General features: G+C 55.5%; 1 protein-coding gene across 1 annotated transcript in view; it reads right to left on the reverse strand.

Moving 5' to 3' along the window:
• The window catches only part of PPL (periplakin), a 48,813-nt gene that overhangs the window by 7,450 nt on the left and 21,887 nt on the right, over positions 1-19,476 (reverse strand). The window contains exons 2-17 of the mRNA XM_065924281.1: positions 17,015-17,114; positions 11,276-11,430; positions 10,495-10,615; positions 9,803-9,916; positions 9,664-9,705; positions 8,291-8,452; positions 8,087-8,194; positions 6,702-6,797; positions 5,343-5,465; positions 5,099-5,245; positions 4,365-4,516; positions 3,139-3,236; positions 2,823-2,980; positions 1,773-1,951; positions 1,542-1,680; positions 617-810 (exon numbers count right to left, since the gene is read on the reverse strand). Of these exons, the coding sequence (XP_065780353.1) occupies positions 617-810; positions 1,542-1,680; positions 1,773-1,951; positions 2,823-2,980; positions 3,139-3,236; positions 4,365-4,516; positions 5,099-5,245; positions 5,343-5,465; positions 6,702-6,797; positions 8,087-8,194; positions 8,291-8,452; positions 9,664-9,705; positions 9,803-9,916; positions 10,495-10,615; positions 11,276-11,430; positions 17,015-17,114 (2,088 nt within the window). The remainder of the gene's footprint in view (positions 1-616; positions 811-1,541; positions 1,681-1,772; positions 1,952-2,822; positions 2,981-3,138; positions 3,237-4,364; positions 4,517-5,098; positions 5,246-5,342; positions 5,466-6,701; positions 6,798-8,086; positions 8,195-8,290; positions 8,453-9,663; positions 9,706-9,802; positions 9,917-10,494; positions 10,616-11,275; positions 11,431-17,014; positions 17,115-19,476) is intronic.

Below are 19,476 nucleotides of genomic sequence, written 5' to 3' on the forward strand. Positions count from 1 at the left end.
CAAGGATAAGAGAATATTATGAACCGTTTCATGCCAAAAACTCAACAGCTTGACAAGGTGTACAATGTGAAAGGCACAAACTTGTGAAGCTACTCAAGCATCAGATGACCCAGATCGTCCAAAATATCTAATAAAAGAGGTTGCATTTGTAGTTAAAAACCTTCTTACAAAAAAAAAAATACTGCAGGCTCAGATGGCTTCCTGGTGAATTCTACCACGCATTTAAGGGAGTAATACCCAGTCTTCACAGACACTCTTCCAGAAAACAGAAGAGGAGGAGGGAGCACTTCCTGATTGTTCAGGCCAGGAAAATACATAATGGGGAAATAGTAGGACATGCTGGGTGTTCCCACATTTCCTACCGACCCCGGCTCGCACAGAGTGCCTTTGGAAGGACGCACAAGAAACTGGTAGCAGGGCTGATCTTGGGGGGAACGGTTTGGTCCCTTTGGGTTTTTAAATTTCGTATGTGTATTGCTTTTTTCCAAAAAGCAGCGATTATTTGAAAAACAAACAGCCTTCAGTGCTGCCCGCAGAAATCCCACTTGGGTGCCTCAGGCAGACTAGCTAAGCCAAGGCCGCCGAGACCACCCTCCCCATCCCCGTGGCCCCTGACCTGAGCTCCGCCTGCTGACAGAGGCCGTCGAAGCGCTGGCACAGCTTCTGCACCTCAGCCTCCTGGCGCTCCAGGTCCGGGCAGTGCTCCTGGAAGCGGCTGGCCAGCGAGCCCGAGCACTGCTTGGCAGCCTGCAGGTTCCGCTGCACCTCACCGAGGAGGGCCTTCCGGGCCTGCAGCTCGGAGGCCATGGCCTGTGGGGTGGAGAGGCAGGTGGCGGGAGCCGTGGCCAAGGGCCCGGGGCAGTGCTGCCCAGAGTGCTTGGGACCGCCTGTTTTGAGGGGGTGGTGGGCCTGGCCCGGTCAGGGACCAGGGCTTTGCCTCTGAGTTGGTCCTCAAACCTGTGGTCACTTCTACAATTTCCGTCTCGTGACAATGAACAACACCTGGGAAAAACCTCGCTTCTAAAACCCTGCAGCGCATAGCATGGGCCGGTGATACCGTGAAGGGACTGAAGTGCCCCCAGCGGAGGCTCTGCCCTCTGAGCCTGCTTCCTGGACTCCCAGGTGAGGGAGTCCCACAAGGCAAGGGTTCTGTGAGGTGGTTCATGAATAAGGGGCCTCCCACAGGCTCGCAGACTGGTGCTTAGAGTGGCCCAGTGAAAACAGCAGGTGCCGGGCGAGGGGCAGAGCTGCCTCTGCTCAGCTGACCTGCCCAGTGGGCATCTGGGCCCAGGTGGGCATGTCTGCTCCTGCAGAGAAACAGGGAGTGAGGGTGGTTATGCTGATACCTGATTTTAAGATAACAGCACCTGATTTCCGCAGGCTGCACAAACCCCTTGTGCGGCTGGGATTCCAAACCTGGAGAGACTTGCTGTCCTGGGCCTTGGACCCCTCGACAGTCCAGAGGCGGGGGGAATGGGGGCCCTTAGAGCCCATACCCAGCTCAGCGAGGGGCTCCCAGGGCCCAGAGTCTGCACACTCACTGCCAGCTCCTGCCTCCTGCTGTCCAGGGCCTGGCCACTCTCGGGCACTGTGTCCTCCTGGGCCAGCTGCGTCTCATACGTGGCCAGCATCTCCCGGCCCTGCTGCAGGCTCTTCTCCAGGCGGTTGGCGATGTCAACCCTGAGGACACGAGTCAGGAGTTAGCTGGGGGATTGGGGCGGCCCGGCCGCTGACCACCCTGCCTGGCCTCCCCGCTGCCCGCCTGCACCCACTTCTCCTGGGCCGCTTCCAGCAGCTGCACCAGGCGCTCGTATCTGCGCTGGGTGTCCTCAACCCGCGTCCTCAGCAGGGCGGTGCTGCCGCTGTCCGGGAGGGCCCGCACGAACGCCTCACCCTCGGCCGTGCTGCGCACCTTCTCGGGCTCAATCCGCAGCAGTTCATTGGTGATGTTCTGTGGGGACCGGAGCCCTCATGTTGGCCATAGCCGGCAGCTCCTCTCCCCCAGAGATGCCCCCTCCCCGGGGTGGGGGCCACCTGGGGGTCTGGGGCGCTGGCCTAGGAGTCAGGGTCTGTAATGAGCATCCCCGGGGGTTCTGATGCAGTGGATGGGGACTCAGGACTGATGAAAACCTACAGGTTAACACCCAGCACTTCCTGTTCCCACTACTCCATGGGGATGGTCTACTCATCTTTGGGGGGACCCTGACGAGATGGGTACGACTCTATGCGGTTTAGGAGGTTGCAGCCACGCCTCCACCCCCATGCCCTCCCAGCCCTGGCACAAGCCCTGTCAAGGGCCACAGCACTGCTCTGGGTCCCATGCCTCCTCTATTGACTGGGAAAGGTTGCACCCACGACGGAGGGGGCCGATGACCCCAGAAAGTGTGTGTGTGAAGGGAGGTGAGTCGAGCCCTGTGTTCCTGGGCTCCAGCCTCCCGAGGCCCCCTGAGCGGGCAGCCAGCCCATTTTATTGAAGAAACAGGTCTGCAGTCAGGGCAAGTGGGCCGGCTCTGTCGGCCCAGGGCCCCTGGGCCGCCGGGCGTCGTGACTCTCTCTCAGCTGGGTGCTGACCTGCTCGGGCCACGGTCTTGCCATCAGCTCTGTCAAGAGCCCTTTCTCCTGGAGACATGTGTGGGGGGCACCAGGCCTCTGGTACCTCTTCGGTTCTCAACCTAGAACAGTCCCTCTCCCTGCGACTCACGGCTTCCTGTTACATGTGGCAAGTGGTCCCCGTGGAGCACCAGCGCCCCCACGGGCATGAGACCGTGGGCCGGGCCCCTGGGGAGCCCAGGGGGCCAGCCCCTGCCCCCAGCCCCGGGTACCTTGAGGTCCTTGGCCCGCTCGGCGCTGTCCTGCACAGCCCGGCCCTGCTCCAGTGGTGGCCGCAGGATGGCCGTGATGGCCTTCTCCTGCCGGTCCAGGTCGCTGGCCACCTTGTCCAAGCCGGCCAGCAGCTGGCGGCCCTGCAGGTCCGAGGCATCTGCCGGAGGGAGGTCAGAGTTAGGGGGCCGTGGGGGCCCTGGGGGTGTTTAGGGGTCAGCTCAGCATGTCCCCCACCCCCCCACCCTGCTGTTCAGTCTGCTGCACGGACTGTGGATCAGCCCCCCTCCCCGTCCCCACAGAGCCTCGGGCACCCACCTCCAGAGCTCTCCGCCTTCAACACCTCATGCCGCTGCTGGAGCGCCTTTCTGCTCCCGGCTGCCTTCTGCCGCAGGCTCTGGTACTGGCTGCCCAGGCTGTGACAGCAAAAACGGGCTGGGGACCCCGAGGCGGTCCACGCCCCCACCACCCACAGGAGCAGGACCCTGGGCCCTGGCTTGACAGGCAGCCCTGAGCAGTCGGGCAGCTCCCCAAATGCTTTAAAAAGTCAACACACACAGAGACACACACACACACACACACAGACTCACACACACACACAGACTCACACACACACACACGATCTGCTGAAACACACACACAGACACACAGACACACACACAGACACACACACACAGACATGCACACGCACACGCACACACACGGCCTGCTGAAACGCTGGTGTCTCTCACACACACACACACACACATACACACGCGCGCGCGACCTGCTGAAACGCCGGTGTCTCTCTGCTCCCGTGCTCAGTGGGTCCCTTCCACCCGCCTTCCTGTCTCTCTCTCCTTCGTGGCGAGTCTTACTACCTACAGTGGTCTTGTCTGGTCATCACTTGTCCCCACACGGTGCTACCTCTGGGGGAGCAGTGCCAGCAAACGCTCAGTACATATCTGCTGAATGAATAAGTGAAGGAGTTCCTGAGTCACTCATTCAACAGAGAGTTCTTGGGTGCCTGCTTTGCACCAGGAATGGAACAAGACCCTGAAAATACACTAAATCTCAAGGAACCTCTGCCCAGCGGGACGGACACATAGACACAGAGCACCCTCATGAGAGCAGCACGCGAGGTGGGAGAAAGTGCTTGGGAGCCGAGAGGCGGCAGCCTTTTTTCCTAGAGCCAGATTGGAGGGGGCAATCAAGGACAGCTTCACAGAAGAGGTGGCCCCCAGGCTGGGGTCTTCAAGCCAAGAGGTCTTGAGTCAACAGAGTGGTGGGCTGACGTGCAGGTGGAGGGAGGTACGCATGCCAAGGTCCACAGGGACCTGCAGAGAGGCCCCTCCCTACAACGTGCCCAGAGCCAGACGCTCACACACAAGTTGGCCAGGCCAATGGGATCTGCCGCTGTCCCATATGAGCCTCCAAAGGGGGTGCATGTGTGGGACGTTAGTGGCACCCTGAGGCTCAGCTGTGGTGCCCAGGGCTGTGAATGGGGCCTGGGAGCCCAGGGGGGCCGCAGCCACACCCCACACCGGCCCCTCCTTACCCCATACCTGTCGGCCAGAGCCAGGGCCTCGGGGTCGGTGGGAGGGATCATGAAGCAGACGGCTGGGGCCGTCAGCTCGTTCCCCGCGCTGTCCGTGAGGTCCCAGCTCTCCCCGTTGTTCTTCTGCAGGGTGTAGCTGTAGCCCCGAGAGATCAGGCCCTGGTGGGGGACAGGCCGGTCAGGACACACAGACAGGCCTGTGCCAGCTAGCGGCCGGGAGCCCAGTCACTGCCTAACTCTGGCACCTGGGGAGTCTCAGCCTGTCTCTCAGACCCTCCTCAAGATGTTTCATCATAAAGATGAGAGGCTCTGCCAGCCTAACACTCACCTGGACTTCCCTCTGTGGAACCCCCCATGCAGTTCCAGCCCAAGTGGTCTCTTCCCTTCATTCCCTGACTGCTTAGGGTGAACATGTGACTCAGGTCTGGCCAATGGGAGAACGGCACTTGCAGCCACAGTGATTGGTTCCAGCTGCACACATGACTCAACAGTGGGCCAATGAGAACCTTCCCTGAGACATCTGTTGGGATGACTGGCGCTGCTAAGCTGGTGGGGCAGAAGGCCAGGGCAGCAGGTGGGACCGTGGGGGGCGGGGGGCTGGCAGAGAGTGACCCCAATGACGGAGATGAACACAGGCTCCTGAAAACGTCTGAGGTCCTGCCTCCAGCCCTGTCACCCCTTAGGCCTTTCAGTGACCTGAAAGGTGCCTGGGGCACCTGGAACACCTGGGCAGGGGCTCACCTGGTCACCCTCAAAGTCACAGAGTGCCTCCACAGGGATGGGCTTGAGGGGTGTCTCCCGGCGGAACTTGAGGGGCACCACTTGCTGCCCTCGCTTCTGCAGCCCCCGCACCACGTGCTCGTACTTGTCCAGGGCCTTCTCCTGGTCCTGGGTGTGGAGGGGAGTGCCCGGGTGAGGCCACGCCGCCCTCCGCAGGCACCAAGCAGGGAGCCGGGGAAGGGCCTACTCGGCGGGCGTCACTCACGTCCAGCTCCCGCAGCAGCAGCTCAATCTGGTATCGGTCCTTGAAGTCGGGGCTGTATTTCTGGTTCAGGTCCGAGTCCACCTTGCGGAGCAGCTCCTGGGCATCCTTCATGTCTTTGTGGAACTAGGGGAGACCAGAGGGCCCCATCACAGACGGGAGTCCGCCAAGATGCCTGGGGCTCATCCTGGCTGTGACTTGAAACCCACTCTCAGGTGGGGCTGGGCCTCCCACTCACCCTGAATCTACAGGCTTGGGGACACCCCCAACCCTCCCCAGCCCACCTTCCTGGGGGGCTTCACAGGAAGAAACCGGGTCCCTTCTCACAGTCCACGCAACGCCACCTCTATGACATACTGCTTTCATGTCCGTACACCAGTGAGCTTAGGGTTATCCTCTATGCCACTCCTGTCTTTGTGCTGGGAACACCCTGACTTATTCTAAGTCTCAGTACATGGAAGACAAGCCTCCCCACTTGGTTCTGGGACACTCTCTTGCCCGTTTTCCAGCCTATCAGCTCTGGAATCATTCATTGACAGAGGTCCCCTGGGCTGCATCTGTGAACATGATTTGGGATCTCTGGGAAGCCCATAGCCTCGCAGGACTGAGACACTATAACAGTTAGTTATGTTAGTATCATCTGAGTTCCAGTGTCCCCAAACCCCCTGCTCGTAATAATCACGTGCAGCTGTCTTATTAAAAACACATTCCAGTGGAAATAATGCAGTCTCCATCAACATTGTGAATGGATAAACACAATGTGGTCTACGCATACAATGGAATCAATGGAATATTATTCAGCCGTGAAAAGGAATGAAGTTCCGGTTCACGAAGAACCTTGAAAACATTATGTTCAGTGAAAGAACCAAACACAAAAGGCCACAGATCATGTGAGTCCACTTCTATGAAATATCTAAAATAGGCAAATCCAAAGAGACAGGAAGTAGGGGGCTGGTTATCAGGGGTTGGAATGGGGGATGACTGCTTATTAGGTACAGAAGTTCTACTTGGGGTGGTGAACAGGTTTTGGAAAGACAGTGGCAATGGATGCACAACAGTGAATATAATCACTGCACTGGGTTGTACATTTAAAAATGCCTAAAATGGCAAATTTCATATAATGTATACCAAAATGAGAACCTACCCACCTATTCCTGCACCTGTACTATCTTGGTGAGTTAAGACTCTCCAGTCCCAGCCCCAAGGGAAGGCAGACAAGGGCCCAGCAATCTTGGGGCACGTGCATGTCCACCATGAGACCCACAGACATTGGGAGGCGTGGGAAGGCAGCTTGAAAGGTTCCTGGAGGAAGCGGTACTGAGCCCACAAGCGAGCCAAGTGGGCAGCGGGGCTGGCAGGCACCTGGTGGTAGTCTTCCATGTACTTCAGGTGGCTCTCCTCACAGATGAGCAGGTTCAGGTATTCCTTCCAATCTGCGTGGACAGCCTCCATGTGAGCCTGCCAGGAGAAAGGGGCACATTGCTGCTGGCCAGGTATCTGGGACAGGGCTTCCCAGATGGCACTAGCGATAAAGAACCCGCCTGCCATTGTAGCAGATGGAAGAGACGCAGGTTTGATCCCTGGGTCGGGAAGATCCCCTTGAGAACAAGGAAATCCACTCCAGTATTCTTGCCTGGAGAATCCCACGGACAGAGGAGCCTGGCGGGCTACAGTCCATAGGGCAGCAAAGAGTCGGACATGACCGAAGCGACTTAGCACACACCCCTGCAGGTATCTGGGATCTGGGACACCAAGGGAGGGATGGCAGGATTCCAGACCAGAAAAGGGTAGAGGAGAGGGGCATCTGGGCTCTGCATGGGTGTGACTCCCAGCCAGTTCCTGCCCAGGAGTGGGAGGAGGAGAGAGGAGAATGTAGTGAGGGGTCAAGCAGGGCTGCCATGTTCGGGTGCACAGGTTGTGCACTGCACAAGGGACAAGTAGGGGCTATGTCTGCCCAGACAAAGAGGTGCTTTAAAAAAAAAATCTTACAAGGTACTCCCCAAATTCATGTCTACCAGAACTCAAAATGTGGCTTTATCTGAAATAGGATTTTTGCAAATGTAATTGGTTAAGAATATCAAGATGAAATCCTGGATTTAGGGTGTCCTTACAAGTAGAGGAGAGAACACACAGGTAAGAAGGCCATGTGAAGACATAGAGGTGGATTTAGGAGGGTAAGAAACGATTCCAGTGGGATGATTTTAACATGCAAAATGTCCCTGGGGTTTCTTCTGTGTTTGCTTTCTTCCTCCTTACCCTGCCCCCACACCCCCCCCCCCACACTTTCTGTAAAACTTGAAAATAGAAAGCAAAAACCCTCAACTTGTAAATCATGCTGCTCCAAAACCAGGAAAGCCAAGGATTGCCAGCAGTCACCAGACTCAAGGGGAGAGACAAGGAAGGATTCTCCCCTAGAGCCCTCAGAGGAGACAAGCCTGCCTACACCTTGACTCTGAATTTCTGGCCTCCAGAACTATGAGAGAATAACTTTCCATTGTTTAAAGCCTCCAAGTTGGCGGTCATTTCTTACAGCAACAATAGGAAAGTAATGCAGGCAGCACATGGGCTTCAGAAGTCTAGGGACTATCAAGAAGGAGGCAGGGTCAGAGGAAAGGGAGACGGCAAACTGGAGAGACAGACAGACACTGGACACCGGACCCTGGGGCCTGCCTGAGTGCAGGCAGCCCAGAGCAGAGGTCACCTGGAGGCCAGCCTGAAGCAAGTGTCCCTCCCCGGGGCTCACGCACCTCAATGGAGTTCCTCCCGGGGTGCTCGGCGGCAAGCAGCTGGTCACCCTCGCTGTGCAGCTTGTTAATTCTCTCCTCTTTGGCCTCCAGGTTCCGGTGGATGAAATTCTGCAGCGAAGGCAGCGGAGGGGCTCAGTGCCATGCCGGGCAGCCCTGTGCTCCATCCAGGGCCCCCAGCCCGCAGCCCCAGAGCCCAGCGCCCACCTCGTACTGGCGTCGGCGGCTGGGGTAGCTGAGGTTGCGGTCGCTCCAGTCGTACTGTATGCGGCCCCGGGCCTGCTGGTCCAGCCAGTAGAGCTCGTTGGTGCAGCGCTGCATGTAGTCCTGCAGTGAGCTCAGGTGCCGCTGCCGCGCCTGCGACGCCACCTGCGGGCGGGCAAGGACGGGGCTGCGGCCTCGCCGGCAAGGGACTCCCTCCACACCTCCTGCCCCGCTGGACTCCCTTGGATAAGTCATCTAACCCTCCCAAACCCCTTCCTTCATTCAGCAAACATTTATTGTGCATCTACTAAGTGCTGGGCTAATGCAGGAGACATAAGAGACTCGGGTTCTATCCCTGGGTCAGGAAGATCCCCTGGAGTAGGGCATGGCAACCCACTCCAGCGTTCTTGCCTGGAGAATCCCAAGGACAGAGGAGCCTGGTGGGCTACAGTCCATGGGGTCATAAAGAGTCAGACACGACTGAAGTGACTTGGCATGTATGCAAGTGCTGGGCATGGCTCCAGGCCCTGCGATATAGCAGTGAGCAAAACAGACAAAACTCTCACAGAACAGACACAATTGTGGAGCCTCAGTTTACTCATTTGCAAAATGGGAATAACAGCACTGATCTCATAGGCCACCAAGCCTGGCACACAGTTGGTGCTCCATAAACGTCAGCAGCTACGCTTCCACTTTTGTCTTGAGCATGTCATGGTGCAAACTGCCACAGGACAGCAAATGAGAACAGTAGTGAACACGTAGCGGGGAGCCCACCACGTCCCAGGACTGTGCAAAGGACTTCTCCGACATCAACTCATGCGATCCTGAAAGCATCCTGTAAGCCAAGCAGTGGAAGTGACTCCGTTTTACAGATGAGGAGACTGAGGTTCCCAGAGACTCAGCAGCTCATGCTCAAGGTCTCCCCACCTAAAGGGGTGGAGGTGGCCCAGCTCCAGAGCCTCCGACCATGGGCGACACTGTTGCTGCCCCTACCTTCTCATGCCCGAGGTGTCTGTAACGTCCACAACAAGAAAGCACTTATGTATCACTTGTGCAGTTATAAAAAAGAAGACATTCTTCAAAGGTTTTGGAAAGGAAAATAGAGAACTTTTGCTTATTAAGCACCTGGCACTGTTCTTGGCACACAGTCGGTGCTCAATAAAGAAGCAAACAGTAGGACAAACTGTATCCATAGGGTCTCCTGGGGTTTTCCATGAGCAAAGGGCAATCAGGGGCGCCTCTCGGGTAGGGGCTCAGGGTACTGCTTCTCCCCACTTCATCGTCCTCCATCCTGCTTGAAGTGTTAACCACACACACTTCTTTGCTCACAGCCTGGCTTCCCATCCCCTCCCATCCCAGTCCCGGGGGCGTCTCACCAGCAGTTTCTGGTACTTGGCCTGGAGTTCACTGTTCTGTTCCTGAGGATGAGGCCGAGGACACGGGTTAGGGTTGGGGGGTGCAGGCAGGAGCCCCTCTTCCCCAGGGTCCCTTCAACCCCTCCCCCCATGCACACACCTTGGCCAGGTGGGGCCCGATGGCCTTGACCTCATTGTGAAAGATGTTGTGTTGCTCCACCTGCTGGTCCACCAGCGGCAGGTCCGTCCCGAAGCCCTGGCTGCTCAGTTTGTCCTGGCCAGGGAGGCGGAGGGACGACACGCAAAGGCGTGGGCCAGGGGGCCCAGGACTCGCGGGCCACCCGGTATCCTTGCCCGGGGAACCTTAGCTCTCCTCCTCAGCGCCAGCCGAGGAGGCAGTTAAGTAGCCCCAGAGGGATGGGGGAAGAGGTTGTCACCCCTGATCTCATTTAATCTCACAGCAACCTCAGAGGCCCTCGCGGTTACTGTTTCCATTTCTCAGATGGGAAAACAGAGGCTCGGCCGAGGGAGTCACTTGCTCAGAATGACACCAGTGGCCGGGCTTCTCCAGGGTGGAGATGGGCTGGCGAGGGCACAGGAAGACCAGTGGCTGGCCAGAAATCTAGCTGCTGCCCTCAGCCAACCAGGACCCCAACGATCCTGGAAGGGTCCCAACCTCCACCATGTCTGCTGTGTGACCCTGGGCTAGGCACTACACCTCTCTGAGCCTTGCTCATCTCATCAACACAGACATCAGGAAATAATCGGGAACAGCCAGACTCCAGTGCCCATGTAATGGAGGGGGGCTCCTGGCCTTTACACGCCCCACCCCAGCTGAAGCCCGGGCCATACCAGCTTTTCCTCCACCAGCGCCTCCCAGTTGACCTGTGGGTCCACCTCTTTCACCACCAGGTTGTAGATCTGCTTGTGTTTCCCGCGGAGGTTGGTCACACGCTCCTTCAGCTGACGGATGCTGAGTGGGGAGGGAGAGAGACCACCCTGATTAGTGGGGCTGGTGGCAGGTGTAGTGCTTCTGCCCCGAGGGGGGCTCCTACGCCAGCCCCCAGCCTCAGCTTTCTGCTCAGTAGCCTGGAAGGTCAGGGTCACGGTGGCCTTGGGTTCAGGCAGCCACTCCCTGCCCTGCTCCTGCCCACTTTCTTTCATCCTACCTTCCCCCACCAATGTTTCCCCAGGGCCTACTATGTGTCTGGAACCATAGAAGTTTCCAGAACAAACAGGCCAGTCTGCTGCTCTCTGCAGCCCACCATCCACCCAACAGGGCCCACGGTAGGGCTGTGACAGGGACGGTGCTCTGTCCATGTGTGAGCTGAGGCAAGAGCCCGGAGCTCAGAAAGCCAGCCGGGCATCAGGCAGGGGACAGTGCGCTCACAGCTTGGAGGTCGGGGGCTGTAGTCACACTGTGACCAGGACAGGGGACCCGGGTACTCCAAGCCTCAATTTCCCCAGCTGTGAAATGGGCTGTTGGAAGGATCGCGTGACGCGTTCAGCTAGGGCTGCCCCCCCCCGTCAGCCCTCCATGAACCCCGACTCAGGTCCCTGCAGACTGAGCGGCCGCAGCCACCTGCCCTGACCCCGAGCGGCTCCCTCAGGACCAGAAGCAGAGGGGACCTACTCCTCGGCGATCATGTCCCCCTGGGGGTGCTTCATGTGCTTGGCGATGGCCGCGTCCGCCTCCAGCACGTAGAGCAGCTTCTCCGAGTCCGACACCTTCTGCAGGGCCACGTCCCGGTACTCGGGCTGCCGGCCCTCCTGCAGCCGGGCCAGGTCCTGTGAGAGGCACAAGCAAGGGGTGGGGGAGACAGAGGCCAGGAACTCGGGGGGCACAGCTAGGATCGGGGGCTCCCCTGGCGCTGCCCAGCCCCTGCTCTGAGGTAGCAGGCTCGGGACACAGCCGAGCACAGGGAGACACGGCCCATCCAGACCAGGGAGGAGGGCAGTGTGTGTGCTCATCGTGTCTGACCCTTTGCGGCTCTGTGGACTGTAGCCTGCCAGGCTCCTCTGTCTATGCGATTTTCCAGGCCAGAATACTGGAGTGGGTTGCCATTTCCTCCTCCAGGGAATCTTCCCGACCCAGGCATAGAACCGGAGGCTCTTGCATCTCCTGCATTGGCAGGCAGATTCTTTACCACTGTGCCATCAAGGGAGGAGGGAGACCCCCGGAAAGGCCTGTCAACAAAAAAACATCAGGAACCCCCCAGCAGTCCAGTGGTTAGGACTCCACATTTCCACTGCAGGGGGAGATGGGTTCGCTCCCTGATCGAGGAAGAAAGATGACAAAGTTCATACAGGTCGGTGTTTACCAAGGAAACACAGCAGAGGTGGAACGTGGGGGACCTGCTTGAGCTCGGGCTCTGGGATTCAACGAGACCCCTCTGAGGCAGTGACGCAGGCTAAGAATGAAGGAAGAAGGGGAAGAGTTTTGGAGGCAGAGGGAGTGGCCTGTGCAAAGGTCCTGTGGCAGGAAATGACGGTGGAAGGAGGGTCAGGGGAGGAAGTTGGGGGTGGGACAGGGCATGGTGCCACCCATCCTTAAAGGCGATTCCTCCAGGGGCTCGTCAGGGGAGAGGGTCCAAGCTAGGGGCTTGGACACAAGGGGTCCAAGCTAGGGGCACAGTCACGGGTTGTGGCAAGGCCCAGGTGAGAGCTGAGGGTGGCCTGTGCCAGGGTGTTGCCACTGAAATGTTGAGAATGAACAGAGTTGGGGGATGTCTGGGAGGTATAACTGCTCAGTCGCTGATGAGACCCGTTGTTGCTGTTCTGCCACTAAGTCATGTCTGACTCTTTGCAACCCCACGGACTGCAGCACACCAGGCTTCCCTGTCCTTGATTATCTCCCAGAGTTTGCTCATGTCCACTGAGTCAGTGATGTTATCTAACCATCTCGTCCTCCGCCACCCCCTTCTCCTTTTGCCCTCAATCTTTCCGAGCATCAGGGTCTTTCCCAAAGAGTTGGCCGTTTTCATCAGATGGCCAAGGGATTGGAGCTTCAGCATCAACCCTTCCATGAATATTCAGGGTTGATGAGTCCAGGGTCTCTGATAATTTAGGGAAGAATGATGAACTGGCAGTGGGAACAGCAGGTTTCAAAACACAGCCTGTTAATCCACTTAGTGGACTTTCAAGGAGCGCAGATGGGCTCTGAGCCAGGCCCTGGGGACCCCAGGCCCAGGGGTGGGGGGAGATGAGTCAGAGACTGGACTGAGCACAGGCGGGGAGGAGGGGGGTCCCACAGGGGACCTCGCAGGCCAGTCCCCTACCCCCAGGTGGGGTCGGTGTCCCCATCTCTGCAATGGCAGTAAGAGAAACCCACGCTTCAGCAGAGGCAGCCGAGGGACCAGGGGATTGTCCCTCGGCCACCAGAAGATGGGAGTACAGATGGGGATGAGCTCAAAACCAGCAAGTGAGAGGAGTCAGGCACCAAAGGCCACGCCCCTCGGGACTGGTTTCCGGGAGCTGCCCCAAGTCGGTCGATCTATAAAAGAGGCCAGATGGGAGCAGGAATCCGCAGTCTATGGACACGGGGGAACTTACAAAGGAATTACAGGTTTGGAAACCGACCTGTGGAAACGGCTGCACCCCTCAGTGATGTTACTAAAAAAAAATCACTGCACTGTGTGCTCGAAGGGGGTGCATTTTCTGATCTGTAAAACCCGCCTCAATAAAGCTGTTAAAAAAAAGAAAAAGCACAAAAGGGAGAAACAGCAAAAGGGAAAAGAAGTGAACGGAGGTGGTGTGGTGCCTGGTACAGTGTAAAATGACTCAGCTCCCTCTTGGAAGAAGAGATGGTATCCAGCCATCTTCCAGGTCTTTCCTGGGCCAACTCTGGGAGGGCTGGGCAGCGAGGGGCGGGGGCAGCTCCCTGAGGGGCTTTGGGGGTGAGGCCCATGTGGCAGAAGGTCAAAGTCGCTGGACCATCGCCCCACTGTGGGCAGGGCTGGCTGGTTAAAAGTTACAGCAAAACATCATGGTTCTTGGCGTGGGTGGAATTTTATCACCAGTTGATCTGAAGCTCTGCTGGGCAATTACCGTGTCAAAGACTAATTTTGCAAAAGGAGGAAGTAAATTAATCATTTCCTAATTCCCACAGGGGCAGGGCCTCCGTGGGAATGCAAGCCGTGCCCAGCCAAAACGAGAGAGAATATCCAGCCAAAAGATGCCATGCAGGCGTTCAGGAGTCCACAGTTGGGCAAGACTGATCGATGAGGACAGGTCAGCGCTGTGGTTACCTCGGGGCGGAGGGGTGACACTGATTGCGAAGGTTCCCCAGGACCTTTCGGGAAGTGTCCTTTGACTTGACCTGAGTAAAGCTTCCATGGGTACTGACTGACGCGAAAACTCACAAGCGTGAGCTCTTAAAATCTGGACACTTACCACAGACAAGTTTTCTTAAGTAAAAAAAGAAAAGAAAGTCATAGGGACCGACATATCTTGTAAATTTTGCCCACACTGATGGACAGATAATCAATAAAGCAAATCCAGGACATGGTTACTGGTAGGATCTGTGTGGTGAGGTTACAGGTGTTCTCCAAACCTTCCGGCTTTTCTGGCATTTAAAAATTGGGATAGGTACAAAAAGAATCCTGGAGTGGGTTGCCATACCCTTCTCCAGGGGGATCTTCCCAGTCCAGGGGTCAAACCAGGGTTTCCCAAATTGCAGGCAGATTCTTATCCGTGTGAGCTACCAGGAAAACCCCAGGAATACTAGACAGCGTTGGCATTCCCTTCTCCAGGGGATCTTCCAGACCCAAGGATTGAACCTGGGTCTCCCGCATTGTGGGCAGATTCTTTACCATCTGAGCCACCAGGGAAAGCATAGCAGCACCCAAGGCCCCACACTGTGTGATTCTGTTTCTATGAAATATCCAGAATATGTATATTCAAAGAGAAGAAAGCGGAGTAGCGGTTGCTGGGCTGATGGGCATGGGAGTTCCCTTTGGGAGGATGAAAGCACCTTGGGACCAGAAAGACGTGGTCATCGCACATCATAAACGTATGAAATGCCATGAAATTCTACACTTTAAATGCTTCACTCTATCTCATGTGAACCTCACTTCCATTTAAAAAATAGGAAAATTAAAGAGACCTTTTAGGTTCTCTTTTAATAAAATTAATAATTTTGTTAAATTAATAAAATTTAACTTATAAATGAATAAATATATAAAATTATTAAATATTAAATTAATAAATTAAACATTAAATTAATAAATTAATAAAAATAAAAAATATTACAAAAATTTATAAACTATTTGTTAAATAAATAAAATTAATAATGATGTTTTCTTTTGAAAGAAGGAAGAGAAAAGACAAAAAGATTAGCCCATGCCATCTTCAAAATCTGGTTTAAGTTTGTTTTGAATTAAAACAAAAAACAAGTTCAAAATTATCTTCCAAACACATCCTTGCTACTTTGAGTCATGACTCTAAGCAAATACCATGAGATGAGCGCTGGGGTCTGTTCCCACACACTCACACAGGCCAGAAAAGGTCAGAGAGACATTGGATGTGAAGGGATGGGCTTCCCCTCTGCTGGTGGAATCATATGCCATCTTAATTTGCTTCTTTATACTTGTTTATTGGCCCCGAAATGTTTGTAGCGAACACATATTACTTTTATTAGGAGGAAAAAAGGAGACACTCCAAGAATCTGTTTTCATTTAGGAAAGTACACACGCCACCATGGCAGTCATGAGAATGGGGACAAAAAAAGAAATTGCCGGAGGGACTGGGTACGGCCATGAGGGCATGGCCAGAGGGATGGATGCTGGCAGGGCAGGCTGAGGCCTGGAGAAAGATGGGAGGTGGAGGCGGGGAGGGAGGAAGGGAGGTCCTGGGGGAGGGAGACCCCAGCAGGGTCCATCCTGCCCCCTTCCCGAGCTCTCCCCACCCCCTACTTCTCACCCAAAGAGTGACATTCCTCCAACCCACCCCTGTCCCTCAGATCTCAGGGGGACTGGCCCTCAAGGGAGTGGACGCCTGGGTGGTCAGCGGAGAGGCAGCCACATCTGGGCCTGGGGACGGCCGCGGGGCCAGCCAGACGACTCATGACCTGTCCACCCTCAACTCATCTGCACGCCTCTGGACCTGCCTCTTAGTCATGCCTGAAATGTGGATGAAATACAGACGCCTGTTTAAATTCAAATTTCAGGTAAACAATGGATAATCTGTAATATAAGTATATCCCAAGTAGTGCATGGGAGACACTTACACCCATAAAAATTTGTGTCCTAAACTTCAAATGGAACTGGATATCCTGTATTTTCATTTGCTAAATCTGGCAACACCCTCTCTGGGGGGTGGGGGATGGCTCTGAGGTCAGCTCTTTCACTGACACAATCCATCCTGGCCCTCTCTAGCTACAGAGAAGGTATGAACTCAACCACTCTGGGCTGGTGCGGAGGGGTTCAAAGAGGCGGTGGCCAGCTTAGCAGCTCACAGGCGTGAGCATGGCCGCAGGGCTGCCCACGGAGCAGGATCCCTGGGAGAACCTTTGGGCTCAGGCCGGTTGTTATCCCCATTTTACAGTCCAGGAAACTGAGGCATGGAGGGGGGAAATGATCTGGCCTGCCTGCATCTGAGCAGTGGCAGTGGTAGGGACGTGAGGATGCTGCTGCTGCTAATCACAGGGAGCCCTGCACTGCACCCGCATACGTGCTCAGTCGTGTCCGACTCTCTGCGACCCCATGGACTGCAGCCCGCCAGGCCCCTCTGTCCAAGGAATCCTCCAAGCAAGAATACTGGAGTGGGCTGTCATTTCCTTCTTCAGGGCATCTTCTCGACCCAGGGATTGAACCTGGGTCTCTAAGGTCTACCTGCATTGGCAGGAGGGTTCTGTAACCACTAGCGCCACCTGCATAATCTCATCAAATCCCTCCAGCAGCCCAGGAGAGGGGGTGATGGCTTTTCCCCCTTTTGGGTGCACAGGGAGGTAAGGTGACTTGCCCAAGGTCACACAGGAAGTGGCAAAACCAAGGTTCTAGCCAAGGCCTGGCTCCTGAGACTGGTTCTGCTCCAGACAGGGCCCATGGCTGCAGGATCTCTGGATGTGGGGTGGAGGAGCTGGTATTAACAGCATGAAAGAGGCTCCTCTGCAGTGTGTCTCCCCCTGGGCATCCTGACATTTGAGGCTGAATCTTTCTGTGCTCTCTAGGCTACATAGCAGCATCTCTGGCCTCCATCACTAGATACCCAACCCCACACTCCCCAATGTGCAATGGCTAAAAATGTCTCCAGACGTGACCACACGTCCCCCGGGAGCAGAATCATGCCCAGCTGAGAACCTCGGGGTCAGCCGAGCCCCGGGTCTCCAGGGGACTGGCATCTCGGGGGCACCGGGGGGGAGGCAGGCACTCACGCTCTGCATCTTGGCCTCCGTGTCCACGATGTTCCTCTCTACCTGGTCGGCATTCTTCTGCAACTGCTCGATGAGCTCCGACAGCTCCTTGTTAGAGACGCTGCAGGCGGAGAGAGGAGAGGTGAGCCGCCAGGCCGGAGCAGGGTCCCGCCAGCGCCCAGCTACCCAGGCTGTCCCCAGCCCCGGGCTCAGAGCAGAAGCTGCCCAATGAGCCTCAGATGGAGCTTGGCTGTCCAGCCAGGGCGATGTCACCAGAGGCGCAGAGTGAGGCAGCACCTGCCCAGGAATCAGCCTCTGCTCTGGCCGTCACTGCGATGCTTCTCTTGGCCACGTGGGCAGAGCACACTTATTCTGTTCTCCCACCTGTTTTATTGAGATATAACTCACGTGTCATAAAATTCACCCCTTAAAAGTGTACTAATTCTGGGAATTCCCTGGTGGTCCAGTGGTTAAGACCACACGATCCCAATACAGGGGGCCCGGGTCCGATCCCTGGTCAGGGAACGAGATGACACACGCTGCAACTAAGAGTTCACATCCCACATGTCGTGATTAAGACCTGGCGCAGCCAAATAAATCAATAAAAGTAAATTTTAAAAATAAAGTGCACAATTCAGGGTTTGTAGTGTATCCACAAGGTTGTAAAACCATCATTGCTATGTAATCTCAGAACATTTTCATCACCCCCAAAAAGAAACCCCGCCCCCTTTAGCACTCACTCCTCACCATTCCACCCCACGGCCCCACAGATCTACTTTTTGTCTCTCTGGATGTGCCTACTCTGTACAACATAGGGCCTTTCGTGTCTAACTTCTTTCACTTAACAATATTTGGAGCTACATCCACGTTGCAGATAGTGTGCAACAGTGCTTCACTCCTGTTTATGGCTACATAATATTCCATGCCTTGGCTATGCCACATTTTGTTTATCTGATTATCCACTGATGGACATTTAGGCTGTTTCCACCTTTTGGCCATTGATGGCTCAGGCTGCTCTGAACACCCGGGTACAAGTTTTTGTGTCAGCAGCCTTATTACTAAGTACCTGATACTTTTCTTTCAATCTACTCATTCTTTATATTTAAATAAATGTCCTAAGAAAGAGGACTTGCTTCCTCATTGTAAACAGAAAACCAGAAGCCCTTGCCATAAAGAGGTAACAGGCAAAATAAATCCCACAGAAATAAAAGGATGGCATTAAGTTCTAGCTGGACACTTGGCTGCCTGCACACGTTGAAACTGAGCCCTGCCCGCCCCTGCTTAAAGGCAGAGCTTGGCATGCACGCCCCGCAGCCAAGTCAGAGCTCTGCTGGCACTGAGCTGAGACCTCCTGAGAGTTCTCAGGGTGTCTGGGAGAGATTTGAAATCGGAAAGGCTCTCTCACTCTGCGTTTCTGTGTTCTCTCTGGCTGTATCTGTCTGCTCCACAAAATCCCACTGCAGCCCACCCTAGCAAACACTCCTGTGGGAGTGGAGGAGACCTTGGTTTGGGACTCAGATGTGCGCTGGGGCTGTGTGACTTGGCCAAGTTGCTGTCCCTCTCTGTGGCTCTGCTTCCCGCTGTCAGATGGACCGTTCCCAGTTGGGTGTTAGGCATGGGAGTGAGGTTATGCAGGTAAAGAGCTGGGTGCCCCATAAGTCTCACGAAGGTTCGTGATTATACTTAAGGAGCCTTACTGATCATTGTCCAGCTCCTTGTTTTCTTTTTTTTCCTTAATTTATTTATTTGGCCATGCAGGATCTTTGTTGTGGGAACTCTTAGTTGCGGCATGTGGCATCTAGTTCCCCGACTAGGGATTGAACCCAGGCCCCCTGTATCGGGAGCGTGGAGTTTAGCCACTGGACCACCAGGGAAGTCCCTCCTTGTTTTCTTTAAACAAAGGAGGAAACAACGACCAGAAAGCGGAAGCAGCTTAGTCACTGTCATACAGCTACCCAGCAGTCGTCACGATCGGCACTCAGTCCTCCTGTCTCCATCAGAGACCTCATATACTGGCTCCAAAGACTGAAGGCAGGGGGAGAAGGGGACAACAGAGGATGAGATGGTTGGCTGGCATCACCAACTCAGTGGACATGAGTTTAAGCAGACTCTGGGAGATGGTGAAGGACAGGGAAGTCTGGCATGCTGCAGTCCACGAGGCTGCAGACAGACACGACTTAGTGGCTGAACAAAAGGGTTTGAGGCTCAACACTGCAGATACTGCTGATGCTGCAGGGGAAGCTGGCGTGGTGGCAGAGACAGGCACACGAACAGAAGCTGCAAGACTGTCCAGCTCAGTCCCAAACCCTGCCTGGGCGCCTGCTCTGTGCCAGGTCTGGATACACAGGCGCTAGGAGGGGAGAGGGTCAGGATCTTGGGGAACAAAACCCAGGCCACACCCTCTGTGAAGAACACCAAGGAGGCAGACTTTCCCAAAGTGGGGCCTCAGGAATCCTGGTCCTGTAAATTGCTCCTGGAATGAA

This window comes from Muntiacus reevesi, chromosome 2 (assembly GCF_963930625.1).
Source record: "Muntiacus reevesi chromosome 2, mMunRee1.1, whole genome shotgun sequence".
Classification (NCBI taxonomy): Eukaryota; Metazoa; Chordata; class Mammalia; order Artiodactyla; family Cervidae; genus Muntiacus; species Muntiacus reevesi.